Genomic DNA, 12,622 nt, shown 5'->3' with positions numbered 1-12,622 from the left:
CCAAACCCCACTCGTGCTTAAACACCCCCCTCCCCCCAAGAGCTCTCTTCATTTCAGCCGTATGATTTAAGGAGGGGGCGTCATTTTGTTTCTGTCGTTGTCAAACAGTTGGGAGTCAGAAATCCTGGCCAGTCTACAGCAAACCACTCGGAGATCTATCAGTAGATCCAGACGGACCGTCTGCCCACCCCTGAGCTAGACGGACCAGTGGCCTGACATGGCGTAAGGCAGCTTCCTGTGTGTTAAACAGGGCGTGGAGTCAAATAAACGTAGAAAAGCTATTGATCACTTGGCAGCTATTTATAAAGATTCCAAACTGCCTTTGATCACTCACTCACTGCCCTCGCCCCCCCACTAGACAAGGTTTTTCAAAAGGAAGTCTGAATCCAGCATTGCTGTGTGTATCCTGAGAGGCCTGGGTGGCTTTAAAACAATTGACGCAGGCATTTGCTCATTCCCTCCTTTCACCACTGCCATCTGCTGCCAACTTTCACTCCTTTCCTCAGCTGAAAAGGGCATCACAGCTGAATACGGCCCATTTAAAGCCAGGAGATGCAGCTGGGATTGCCTTGGAGCGATCTCTGCGTGTTGGGGAAGGAGCATTTCAGCCGCAGTGCTTTACAGCTGTGTGTGCCGTTTCCCCTGGCGTTGGTACTGTTCCTCTGGGGTAGCCAGGACAGGGTGCCTCTGGTGAAGTTACAGGCTTTTCAGATCTGGCCCTCTGTCCATTAAGATAGCAGCAATGATAAATGTCACATTAACAGTTTTTGTTGTTGGGCTAAAAGGGCCAGGGAGGATGGGGAAGTTTGATATGCAATGTATAAATAACTATGAAATTACTCACTCCTGCAGCTGAGAATTGGGGCAGTTGACACTCTGCTGAGTATGTCTAGATCAGCCATGCTGGCTGGGGGTGATAAGAACATAAGGAAAGCCATGTCAGACCAAGGGTCCATCTAGTCCAGCATTCTGTTCTCACAGTGGTCAACCAGCTGCTCATGGGAAAGCCACAAGCAGGACGTGAGTGCAGTAGCATCCTCCCACCTATGTTCCCTAGCAACTGGTGTACATAGGCTCACCGCCTCTGGTACTGGAGGTAGCATATAGCCATGAGGACTAGTAGCCATTGATAGCCTTCTTCAGGAATTTGTCTAATCCCCTTTTAAAGCCATCCAAATTGATGGCCATCACTACATCTTGTGGAAGTGAATTCCATAGTGTCACTATGTGTTGTGTGAAGAAGTCTTTCCTTTTATCTGAGCTGAATCTCCCACTCATCAGCTTCATGGGATGTCCCCGTCAGCTTCTTGTATTATGAGAGAGGGAGGAAAATGTGATGGGAGTTGTAGTCCAACACATCTGCAGGGAACTGGATTGGGGCAGGCTGCTCTAGGTACAAGTTAATGCAGAAGACAGACACGGGTGTTTTGTGGCTTGAGCATGGTGACCGTGCACCCTGCATGCTACATTTACATGAGAGTGATCCAGCGTGAGCAAAATGACATTTCAGGGCAACCTCCCGACACTGATTTCAGAAAACTTCATATCCATAAACAAGAGGCAGGTGTCATTTTGCACACACCCAAATGTTGCAGCTGTGTTGTCCCTCCACAGCCATCTGTCAGGGATGCTTTGACTTCGATTCCTGCATTGAGCTGGGGGTTGGACTCGATGGTCTTGTAGGCCCCTTCCAACCCTACTATTCTGTGATTCAAAGTTTTTACACTCTTTTGTTTTGCACCTCAAATAAACATTTTGTGCTGTTTTCTGATATGTGGAAAAACAAAATATGGTCTACTTTTGTTTTTTAAGGAGGAGAGGTGACTATAAATAAGGTTTATTGGTGTCAGAGTGGAAATTGAGCCCATAAAGCCCCAGAGCAGTTCTGATTCTGAGGAAGAACAGCAATCCGTGGGAGAGGAGCTCGCTCATCTCTCACAAGCACAGCAGCTGGCAGAGATTCCTCCTTCCAGCATTCCTGGGATAGATAGTGACCCTGGCAGTGAGAGAGTGCTGGAGGGGGGCTTGCTGGACGCTCGGCGCAGACGCAGGGAGCGACAACAGATGGAGGGCGCCGAAAGGAGGCACTCCACTCATTTGGCGCTAAAACAACGGTCGCGTCCTGAGGACCCAAGGGAAAGAGGCTGTCTCCATAGCCTATAAGTTCAGAGTCTTCCCACAGTTCTCCTTCAAATGGGGACCAACTGCCTTACCTGGAGCTTAGGCTACTCTGCTATCTATCCCCAGTGCAGTTCCCTTCTGAGTCGCTAGTGATTAGTATCTGTAAGAGTCATAAAGCAATAAAGCCTTGGAAAGAATCCTTGTCGTCTGTGTCCTGAGTTGGCTATTCGAGGGGACTGCAAGAGGCAGCTAGGGCGCTCCTGACAATTGGGTGGGTAAAATAGGTTAGGAAAGAATGCACCACACCTGCTTGGGTTGATCTCTTCTGATCTTGGAAGCTAAGCAGGGTCAGCCCTGGTTAGTACTTGGATGGGAGACCACCTGGGAATCAGGCTTCCTGCATTGAGCAGGGGGTTGGACTCGATGGCCTTGTAGGCCCCCTCCAACTCTATGAGTCTATGAGGTCCTGTTTCCTACGATGTTGCTTGGATGTGCAGGGTCTAAGTGCTAAATTTGGTGTGCGTGTGTGTCACATACGTCTTGCCCATTCGCATAAAAAGTGGTGTGTTTGTCTGCTTCTCTACCTTTCCCACATAAAGGAGCATGTGGTGGAGGAGAGTGAAGCCTGATCTCCTGCTTCACTCATTTAAACAGTCCCGTCAACCCCACCCCTGCCTGACTTAGTATCCAAGCCTGGCTTTGAGAAAACTGCTTAAACCCCCAGAGCACACCTGGATAAGATTGGGGGAGGGGGAGGAGTCTGGTTTCTTCTGTCCAGTTCCCCATACACACCTTTTCGTGTGAGAAGCAGACCCCTATCCGCACTTTAACATGCCAGTGGGCAAATACGTGCTTAACGTACCTGCAGTTGCCCCAATGACTAGCTTGGTCCTAGGGGAAATCCCACATTCAAATTTACTTCTAGGCGGCAGCAGGAATAACTTCCAAGGTGCAGGGAGGAAGAGCTGGGCAGAGATACTGGAGGAATGCAGAAGCATACCATTGCCCACAAAGGCTGGGTTCGGTCTGATGGGGGCCAGCAGAGCGGGGGGAGGCCTCTGTTAAGCCTTTTGGAAGTTTTCCTTGCGCCATTCCTTGCACCCGTGGAAGGAAATGGTTCATGCCCTTAGGCTTAATATGTATTTGTTCTTCTTTTGTACATTGAATTTCCCCATGGACTTAAATATGCTTTTAAATTCTCCTCCCTATAAAGCCAACAGCAAGGGAATTCTAGCCAGTGAATGCCAATGCCAAGAATTTCGTAATTCATGCCTGTGGAATGCCAATGCAATTCTTACCAGTGGAATTCTTGGAAGGGATTTTTGCCAGTTCTTGTCAATGCCAAGACTTTAATAATTTGATTGGTTTAGATTTTCTTTCTCAATGGCATAAACTCCCTTCTGGATCTGGGGATCTCCTGTAAGGCCCTGGCCCTTAGAGGTCACTGGGTCCAGACTTTTGTTATGACTCCCAAAACAGCAGCTGTCACCACCTACTGATGTGTAGAAAACAGTAGGACTTTTTAGATCCTTAGCATATGGGGTCAGGTATGACTGCCTTCAAATCCACTCAGACCAGAACATAGATATTTAAAAGAATACATGTTTTTGTCTATTTAACAGGTCAACAATCAGATCAATAACTGATAAATGGTAATAATAATGGTTCTAAAAACATAACACCACATCTCTGCTTTCAATAACTTCTATCCCTCCTTTCTCATTCACACCCTGACTCTGTGATTCTATTCATTAACTAACTTAGGGCACAATCCTATGCAAAAAGTCCTACAACTCTGAGTATTCCCCAGCCAGCCAGGCTGACTGGGGAATGCTGGGAATTGTAGGAATTTTTCTGTCTAAACATGCATAGAATTGTGCCCTTAATTAACTAACTCTGGCCCCTAATTCCTCTCTCACACACTCCATCATAGCTCATCTCTTTTTCTGACCTCTAACTCCCTGTTCCCCTTCTAACTGACACTTAAGTCCACCCACTATTTCATTCTGGCCTCAGCTGTCAATCACTTCTCCACTTACTCTTCGACTGTATGTGCATTGTAGTAATTCATGCTGTGCGGCTTCTAAAGTTTCTTTGTATACTGTTTTTTTCAATAGGTAATTCTGATGTCTGCGACAATCAACTGCCAAGAGTTTGCCAACTACTTTGCAATTCCAGTTCGCAACAGACTTTATCCAGCCTATGTGTTTGAAGTGGAAGGCAAGCCCCATGCTATTGAAGAATATTACCTTGATGACCTGAAGCCTATTATCTGTCATATCAGGGTATGGAAAATGGCCAACTTTGGTTTCTCTCCATCACTGGGTGTCTAAAATATTTGGGGTGGTATTAAGGGTAAGCAGGTTGGCTTAAAATTCCGAGAGTTTCCTTCTGTCTTCCATCCGGCAAAAGCATAATGGCTTCAGCAGGTATGAAGGCTGAGCTGCATCAGTTATTCATTCTTCCCCAACCTGGTGCCATCCTGTTCTGTGGTTCCTTGAGGCTTGCAGAGGAAGCTAGTAGTGAGATAAGGGCAGGAAGAAAGCAGGAGCTTGGATAGCTCTAAGTGGGTCCTACTGGCTGGACAATAGGAAGATGTTCTCTCAAAAGGGCTCTAAAGCCTTATTAGATGTCTCAGCAGGGAGCTAAAGCCAGTTAAAGCCTTATGTAGGCTGACCACACCAAGACTTTGTGGTGTGGTCAGCTTTGCCCCTCCTGGCAGAGCTGACTGAATTGTTAAAGGGACCTCACCTTACTTTGTTGCCTGAGACTTCTGCAAGCCTGGGTAGACGGAGGTTCTGCTTGGGACTCGTCCTCTTAGTCAGAGGTTTATAACAGCTGTGTCCTCTGGCCAGGAGAGCCCTGAATAAGGCAGTGACTGTCCTGCCCCTAAGGAAGTAGCCTCTACCTCATCCTCATCAGTATCCTCTGCTGCACACTGGAAGGCCTGAGGATTGGGGGTCATCACAGGTACACTCCAGCTGTGTTGGACTGAAACACCTATCATTCCCAGCCAGCATGGCAATCTGAAGGGGGTGTCAGGATTGGGCCCAAGCTCCCTGGTTTGGTTACGGACTCTGATTCAGATTCAGAGGCAGAGCTAGAAGAAGCCCAGCCAAGACAGTGAGCAGGGGAGGAAATTCCCCAAGACTCTCCAGGAATCAGAGATGAATCTTCCTAGGGGCTTATTGAACAGGAGGCCCAGGTTCAGAGACTGTTATCCCCCCTCCCCATGACAGGCACTTGAGTTTGGTGCAGAGTTAAGCAGGTGGAGTTGAGAGGAGGTGGGAGGCAGTCCGCCTGATCGGCTGCCCCTCAGAAGTTGGGTCAGAAGGACCATCCCTGAAGGAGGAGCCTGCAAAAGCCTGGGCGCAGCAGGAAACCATCCATTTGAGTTGACAGGCAACTGCCTTGCTTTGTTTAGCTAATTTGGTGTAATGCAAAGAGGTGTTATTAACTGAATAAAGGTTTTGTGGATTGCACAGCAAGTCTCTGTTGCCTCACTGCTCAGCGGGTGGGTTTAGCAATCCCTGACAGCGGGGCAGATTTAGGGATGCAACATAGATTACAGAATAAAAGTGGAGTCTTTTGAGGGAGCAAGAGGCCTTTAGATTGTGGAGGGGCCTGTTTACACCTGCCACAAATGGCCACAGTTGCGAACAGATTTTTTTTACCATCCTTACTGAAAACAAAGCGGGGTTGGACTCAATGGCCTTGTAGGCCCCTTCCAACCCCACTATTCTGTGAAAGTGTCCCTTTTGGGGGTGGGGGTCATGACCTCACCCTTGGCATAATGCAAGCACTTTTCTGCCATCGCAGGGAGGGTTAAGTCTGAAGCCAAGTTTTTCCTTTTTGAAAATATCCTCATTTTAAATCTGGTTAAGGTTCCATGCTATCAGCGTAATGTGGTCTAACCAATGAATCCTACTGAAGAGATGATGAATAGTTTCAGATTTAATTTATTGGAGAGGGGAGGGGGCAGTAGGAGATGAGACAATTAATTGGCTGTGCATACTTGAGGCAGACATGCCTGTTAACTAGCAGAGTGATAAAGGGACACAAATAGACTCCTGCAGTCATCAAAGTCCTGATGCATTAAGCAGAACAAAAATATCCCTCCTGTTATAACAGTGGTCTGTCAGCATTCATATAAGTGTCAGTGATGTGTCAGCATCAATGGACAGCATGGGGAGGGAAGATTATATAATAACTGATGCCTGTGAAAAGATTCCTGGTGATGAGTGGCAACTTAGAGAGCCAGGAAGTTGACTGGGAAGTCTCTTCCCATCAGACTAGATCTGCCAGATGTGTGATCGCAACCTTCCTCCACCTGGTGCGCTCCTGATGTGTTGGACTATAACCCCCAGTGACCATGGGGATTATGGGGGGTTGTAGTCCAGCACATCTGGAAGGCAGCAGGTTGGGGAAGGGTGTTTTATCACTTCTATGACAGGTTATTATTTATATTACTATTATTTATATCCCACTTCTTTTCCTCTTGCAAGGAGCCCAAGGCACCTTACATGGTCCTCCTCCTCTCCTTTTTATCCTCACAACAACCCTGTGAGGTAGGTTGGGCTGAGGGTCTGTGACCGGCCCAAAGTCACCCAGTGAGCTTGATGGCTGAGTGGGGACTAGAACCCGGATCTCTTGAATCCCAGTCCTATGCTCTAACTACCACACAGCACCACACTAGCTCTTATGTGCTTAACCTGCACCATGTTCAAGTAATCAGGTGGTTCTTCATTGGCTGGATTCCCAGATACTATCTTGAGCCTCTCCTTCTCAGAGGTGAGACAGTTTCCTTTGAGCGACATGGGAGGAACAGGAGCCTCCCACACTATTCCCATTGTTTTTCCTTGATTGAACAAGGAAGAGGTGTGCTGAATCACAATACTTCCCCTTGTGCACAGAGTCATTGCTGGAAAACAAATCATCTTGGAAGCTTAGTTTATTTTATAACATTTCTATACTGCTTTTCATTAAAAAAAAAAAAACACCCAAAGGGGTTCACAAGATAAAATCATGATTGAAATAATATTCTCAGCCTAACGTGCCTCACAGGGTTGTTGTGAGGTTCAAATGGAGAAGAGAAGGACCATGTAAGCTGCCTTGGGTTCTTTGCAAGAGGGAAAAAAGTGGTATATAAATGTCGTCGTCATCATCTAGTTTGTCCACTCAGGATAAGCACTGTATAAGTGCCTCCCCCTTTTCTCTTGTTCTGAGAGAGTTTGTAATTTCTTCTTAAAATATATTTACTCCCCTATATGGATTGTTGTTGATCTTCTCAGAGGTGATTCGGTAGCTGCCTTTGCTGGAGGAGAGAGGTACTTTGGAAGATTTTTAAGGCAAGAGTGTTTGTTAAAATATACTCGATACTTCATGATTTTTTTTTATTGGGCTCATAAGACACCTGTATTATTGGCAAAAGTGGTCTTCATTGGAAGTGGTCCTAATTTGAACGGGTCACTTCTGACAAGCTATGTTAACACTTGTGGACTCTTGTCTTTGTCAAATTGCAACCTTCCCTGGTAAAACGCCATGGCAGTTCTGTCAGGTTCAGGGATAGCAAAGAGAGGCACAGAAGCAAGGTGTGCTCTGAAAGCTACTGAAGCAGAGAATCACAAACTGATAGCTTTACATTCCAGCATGAAAGAATGGAAAAATCCTTGGGGGAGATGAGCACTCTGCAGCTCTCATAAAAAAAGGTTTCCAGCCCATCCCAACGCTCCACTCTCACTGCTTCAAGATAAACTTTGCTCAAAGGAAGTGTATACACTTGCTCAAGCTTTGTATTAATGCAGACTGTACCACAAGGGTTTTGTGTTTGCCAGGTATATAGCCTACTTTATGTTCACACCTCTATGTAGGACGTCTTGCATACCACTTCTTATTTGCGCAAGTCTGTTTCTGTTTACACCAGAGGTGAGTAACTTGTGGGCAGTGGTGAGAGATGATGGAAGTTGTAAGCCAAGTTGCCCACCCCTGGTTTACACCGTAGCTTCTTAGATTGTGGCCATGGATTGATTTTTTTAAAATCCCACCAATAAACATCAAAATTTATTTAGTGTTTTATATCAGCATTGTAAGATAGATATGTAAATCGGACTAATAAAAACAGCAAACTCTTTCAAAAGTCTAGTTTCTATTTATTTATTTATTTGAAAAAGAAATGATTCTGAGCAGCCTGCAACTTTCTGTGATGTTAAAAGAGAAACCCTTGACTAAAAACTTTAGCTAAGGACTTTTAGCGAAGGGTAACAGTCACAGAAACCATTCTCTTCGGGGGAATTACAAGCCTTGTCTCTAGCGCTGTGGCCTCCAACATGGTGCCGATGGATATCACTGTGCCCGCTAGGGTTGTCAGAGAAATCCGCAACGGAACCAAATTAGTTCAGATTTTCAGGGATCTGACCCATGGATTCTGCAGTGGACTGGCTTTTCCCCTGTCAGATGGATTTGGTGGACTTGCGGACTGGTTTTCTAACTTTACCGAATTTTGTGCAAGTTTCATCATAGAAAAATACGCAAAATTTTAAAAACCTGGCCAAAAATCCACATTTCCTCTATAAAGTGTGAAAACAGGCATTTCGGGAGATTTGCGCGTTTTCACGTGTGCAAATTTGTGCAGTGCAAATGCGCATACAAAAAACCCCTGATTCTGTTGATGGGTGTATGATGGAATGAAAGGCGCCTGATAATCTGTGAAACACAGATGGAATGGATTTTATATGGTCCATACATCCCTAATGCCTGCATAGACCTTCCTTGGCGCCTGTCAGGTTCCCTACCCTCTTGATTGTTTTTGTTTTAGTTATTTTAATTTTTTTTTTCTAATGTAGTCTGACATGCTGGAAAGTGAAGTGTCAACCTCCAGTGCTATCTTTATTTCCAAAAATGACTCTGGGCCCCAAAGGCATTCTTAGAAAATAGAAATGGTGGGTAGCTGCCGCCCGATGCCTTATTGTGAAGTGTGCCCAGCCAACTAGAAAAAAGAAAAAGATAACCAGGGTGAGGGGGGCGGTAGCTTAGAGGTCCCCAACATTTTTTTGCCAGAGGGCAGGTTTGGAATTTTGAGAGTGTGTTGTGGGCACTCTCACAAAATGGCCACTATGGGGAGGCTTCACTATTTGTAAAATGGCTGCCATGATGGGCATGGCCAGTCATAAAACATCCATTTCCCAGAAAGCACACTGGTGGGGATAAAAGAAAACTAGTCCCATGAACAAGTACGAGGCAGAGGTCGGGTCTGAGAGCCAAATGCCAAGTCATGTATTTACTCCCACAAAGCACAACAAAATACCCATTTCACAGAGGGCAAACTGATGAGGCTCAGAGAAATACACAGGCAAAATACCTATGCACAGCGTCCATGCACACACAGACAGAGCCCTAGGCAAAACACACACTGAGGACAGGAAAAACACCTCATTCCTGACTATACTCTCTAGGCCCCCAGGACCCTTCCTTCTCCATTCCTGCTGTTCACTGCCCATCCCCGACCTTTTCTTCTCACAGGGACTTCGGTCACATCTGCATTCTGTCCAACCCCCCCTGCATGCTGATGGCATTCTGTAGAAAGATAATAGTAATGGATTTGTTTTCTCCTCTCTTTTCACTTAGATTCCTGCACAGGCTATTGAGGAACCACTGATACATCCAGAAATGTACAAAGCTGCTGTCTCTCTGATCCAGTGGTTTGATGAGCTAGAAATGAAGGAGAGTGGGTAAGATACTGTTCTTTGTAGCCTTGGGGATTGCACCTCCAAAGAACAGGCCTCGGAACATTCTAGAGCTTTAGCCAGGAAACTGGTACTTGTACCCCTTCTTGAAGGGAGTGTTCAGTGTACTGTAAAGATGGGGGTGTGCATTGTTTGATGGCCCTGCCTTTATTTATTTAAAACATTTGCATCCCACCCTATATCATTACGATCTCAGGGCAGTGTACAGATAAAATCAGTTTTAATAGTATAAAGCAATAAATTATTTAAACAGCTAAAACATATTAAACCATTAAACAAGCTAATACAAATTAAAATCTAAAATAGTGTGCTACTTCAGGGAATGCATTTAGCCCTCAAAGGCTTTGGTAAAAAGCCATGTTTTTACTTGGAGCTGAAATGAAACCAATGCGTGCGCTAATTGGGCCTCCACGGGGAGGGCATTCCGCAACCAGGGTGCCACAGCAGAGAAGGCCCTCTCCCACGTCCCACCATAGTGTATGTCTCGCACTGGTGGGACGCAGAGGAGGGCCCCTCCAACAGATCTCAGTCCTCGGGCTGTAAACAACAAAAATACTTCTTTCACATGCCATACTTACTAGACGTCATGGGGAAGGGTTGTAGCTTAGCCTTCCCCTGAGATGCTATTTTTCTGTGGTACAGTATGGCTTAGATCAGGGGTGCAGAAGCTCTTTCAGCTTGAGGGCTAAATGCCATTTTGGAGATGCTTTCAGGGGCCACATTAAAGTGGTGTGTGAGGCTGAAGGCAAAAGGGGCGGGGCCACAAATACCAGCAAATGGTACCTTGAAGTTCTTACTGCCAGTCGCTAAGCTTTCGTAGAGGCGTCTCAACCATTTCAAATGGGGGAAAAAAATGCTCAGTAGCCAGGAAGCCACCAAATTATTGGTGGTTTGGGGAAAAGCGTGGGGCTGAGGAATGAGGTGTGGCCATCTGGGGAACACCAGGGGGCTGGACTAGGGTCCCAGGAGGGCTGGATTCAGCCTCAGAGCCTGGAATTCTGTAGCCCTGGATTAGATGCACCTAACCTAAAGCATGGAATATCTCCTCTGCCTCAAGTGATAGGAAGTGCAGGACAGCTTTACAAGGTCAGTTTTCGCCATGAGGAGAGAGAGCCGCAGGCCGCTGGTTTGCTTGCAACGTAAGTTTACCAATATGCATGTTGATTGGGTTGGAAGCAAGCGGGCACATGAGGTGCTTCCACACTAAGTGATTACTATGAGAGAAGGTTACAACGGCTGGGGTTGTTTAGCGTGGGGAAAAGGAGGGTGAGGGGAGACATGATAGAGGTCTACAGAATTATGCGTGGTGTGAAGAACGTGGATAAGGAGACATTTTTCTCCCTCTCTCAGAATATTAGAACCCGGGGTCATCCTGTGAAGCTGATTGGTGGGAGATTCAGCACAGAGAAAAGGGTGGACTTCTTCACACGGCGCTAGGGATGTACGGAAGTCACTTACCTTTCCGCGGATTATGTTCATGGTGGGGGGAGGCGATCCGTTCCTCCCCCCCGGAATCCTCGACGGCTGGCTGTGCTCCGCAGTGGCTCCGTGGAGCAGCCGGCCAGGCCCAGCCCAGGCCAGAGCCATCTGCAGCTGCATTTCCGGCCACGGAGGGCTCTGGGTAAAAAACAAAACCGCGTATGCAAATGGCGGTGGCTACGGCCGCCGCCATTTGCATTCCTTATTTTTCACCGTCTTAGTCTACGTAAATATTTACGTAGACTATTACGGTGAAAATAAAGGGGAACGCAGATAGCGTAGTGGGCACTGAAAGGCTGAAAGGGCGAATCAAGAAGGGACGCAAATAGCCCCCGCTACACTATTTGCGTTCCCCTTTATTTTCGCCGTAATAGTCTACGTAAATATTTACGTAGACTAAGATGGCGAAAAATAAGGAACGCAAATGGCGGCGGCCATAGCCACCACCATTTGCGTACGCATTTTTTTTTAACCCAGCCATGATAGGCTACGTAAATCTTTACGTAGCCTATCACGTCCCTGTAAAAAAAAAAAAAAAAAACCCTCCAGACTGCAAATGGTGGCGGTGGCAGACCAGCCGCCGCTGCCGGAGCTGCTGCCGCCGCCCGGAACATCCGCCCCAGGTAAGTCTTGTCCCAGGGGGGATCCGCGTGGGGCGGGGGGGTGGCAGGCTGTTCCGCCACAGATTTCGGGGGGCCGAATGCACTGGCATTCGGCCTCAGCGAGATCCGTGGCGGAATTCTCTGACATCCCTACACAGCGCAGAGTTAAACTATGGAATAAACACAGTGCAGAGTTAAGCTAAGGCAAACTCCATGTTAGGCATAACTAGAAAAGGAATTGACAATAAAACTGCCAATATCATACTGCCCCTATACAAATCCGTAGTGCAACCACACTTGGAATTCTGTGTACAGTTCTGGTCACTGCACCTAAAAAAAAGATACTGTAGAGCTGGAAAAAGTGCACAAAAGGGTAACTGAGATGATCAATGGGCTGGAGCACCTCCCCTATGAGAGAAGGTTGCAACAGCTGGGATTGTTTAGCTTGGAAAAAAGGAGGGTACGGTGAGACAGATAGAGGTGTACAGAATTATGCATGCTGTGGAGAATGTGGATAGGGAGACATTTTTCTCCCTCTCTCAAATTACTAGAACCCAGGGTCATCCTATGAAGCTGATTGGTGGGAGATCCAGGACAGAGAAAAGGACTTCTTCACACAGCGCATGGTTAAACTATGGAATTCGCTACCACAGGACGTAGTGATGACCACCAATTTGG

At 46.6% G+C, this 12,622-nt stretch overlaps 1 protein-coding gene across 3 annotated transcripts in view; it reads left to right on the top strand.

Annotated features, from left to right (window-relative positions):
* Nucleotides 1-12,622, top strand: part of TDRD9 (tudor domain containing 9) — a 142,033-nt gene that overhangs the window by 54,770 nt on the left and 74,641 nt on the right. For all 3 annotated transcript variants that reach the window (XM_084837583.1, XM_084837572.1, XM_084837563.1), the window contains 2 exons: nucleotides 4,239-4,406; nucleotides 9,745-9,848. In XM_084837583.1, the coding sequence (XP_084693709.1) occupies nucleotides 4,239-4,406; nucleotides 9,745-9,848 (272 nt within the window). The remainder of the gene's footprint in view (nucleotides 1-4,238; nucleotides 4,407-9,744; nucleotides 9,849-12,622) is intronic.

Source organism: Heloderma suspectum, chromosome 1 (assembly GCF_057233095.1).
Source record: "Heloderma suspectum isolate Gila_16-S chromosome 1, 16-S_ref, whole genome shotgun sequence".
NCBI lineage: Eukaryota > Metazoa > Chordata > Lepidosauria > Squamata > Helodermatidae > Heloderma > Heloderma suspectum.
The sequence above is the reverse complement of the archived record's forward strand: the minus strand, read 5'-3'. Positions and strand labels throughout refer to the sequence as shown.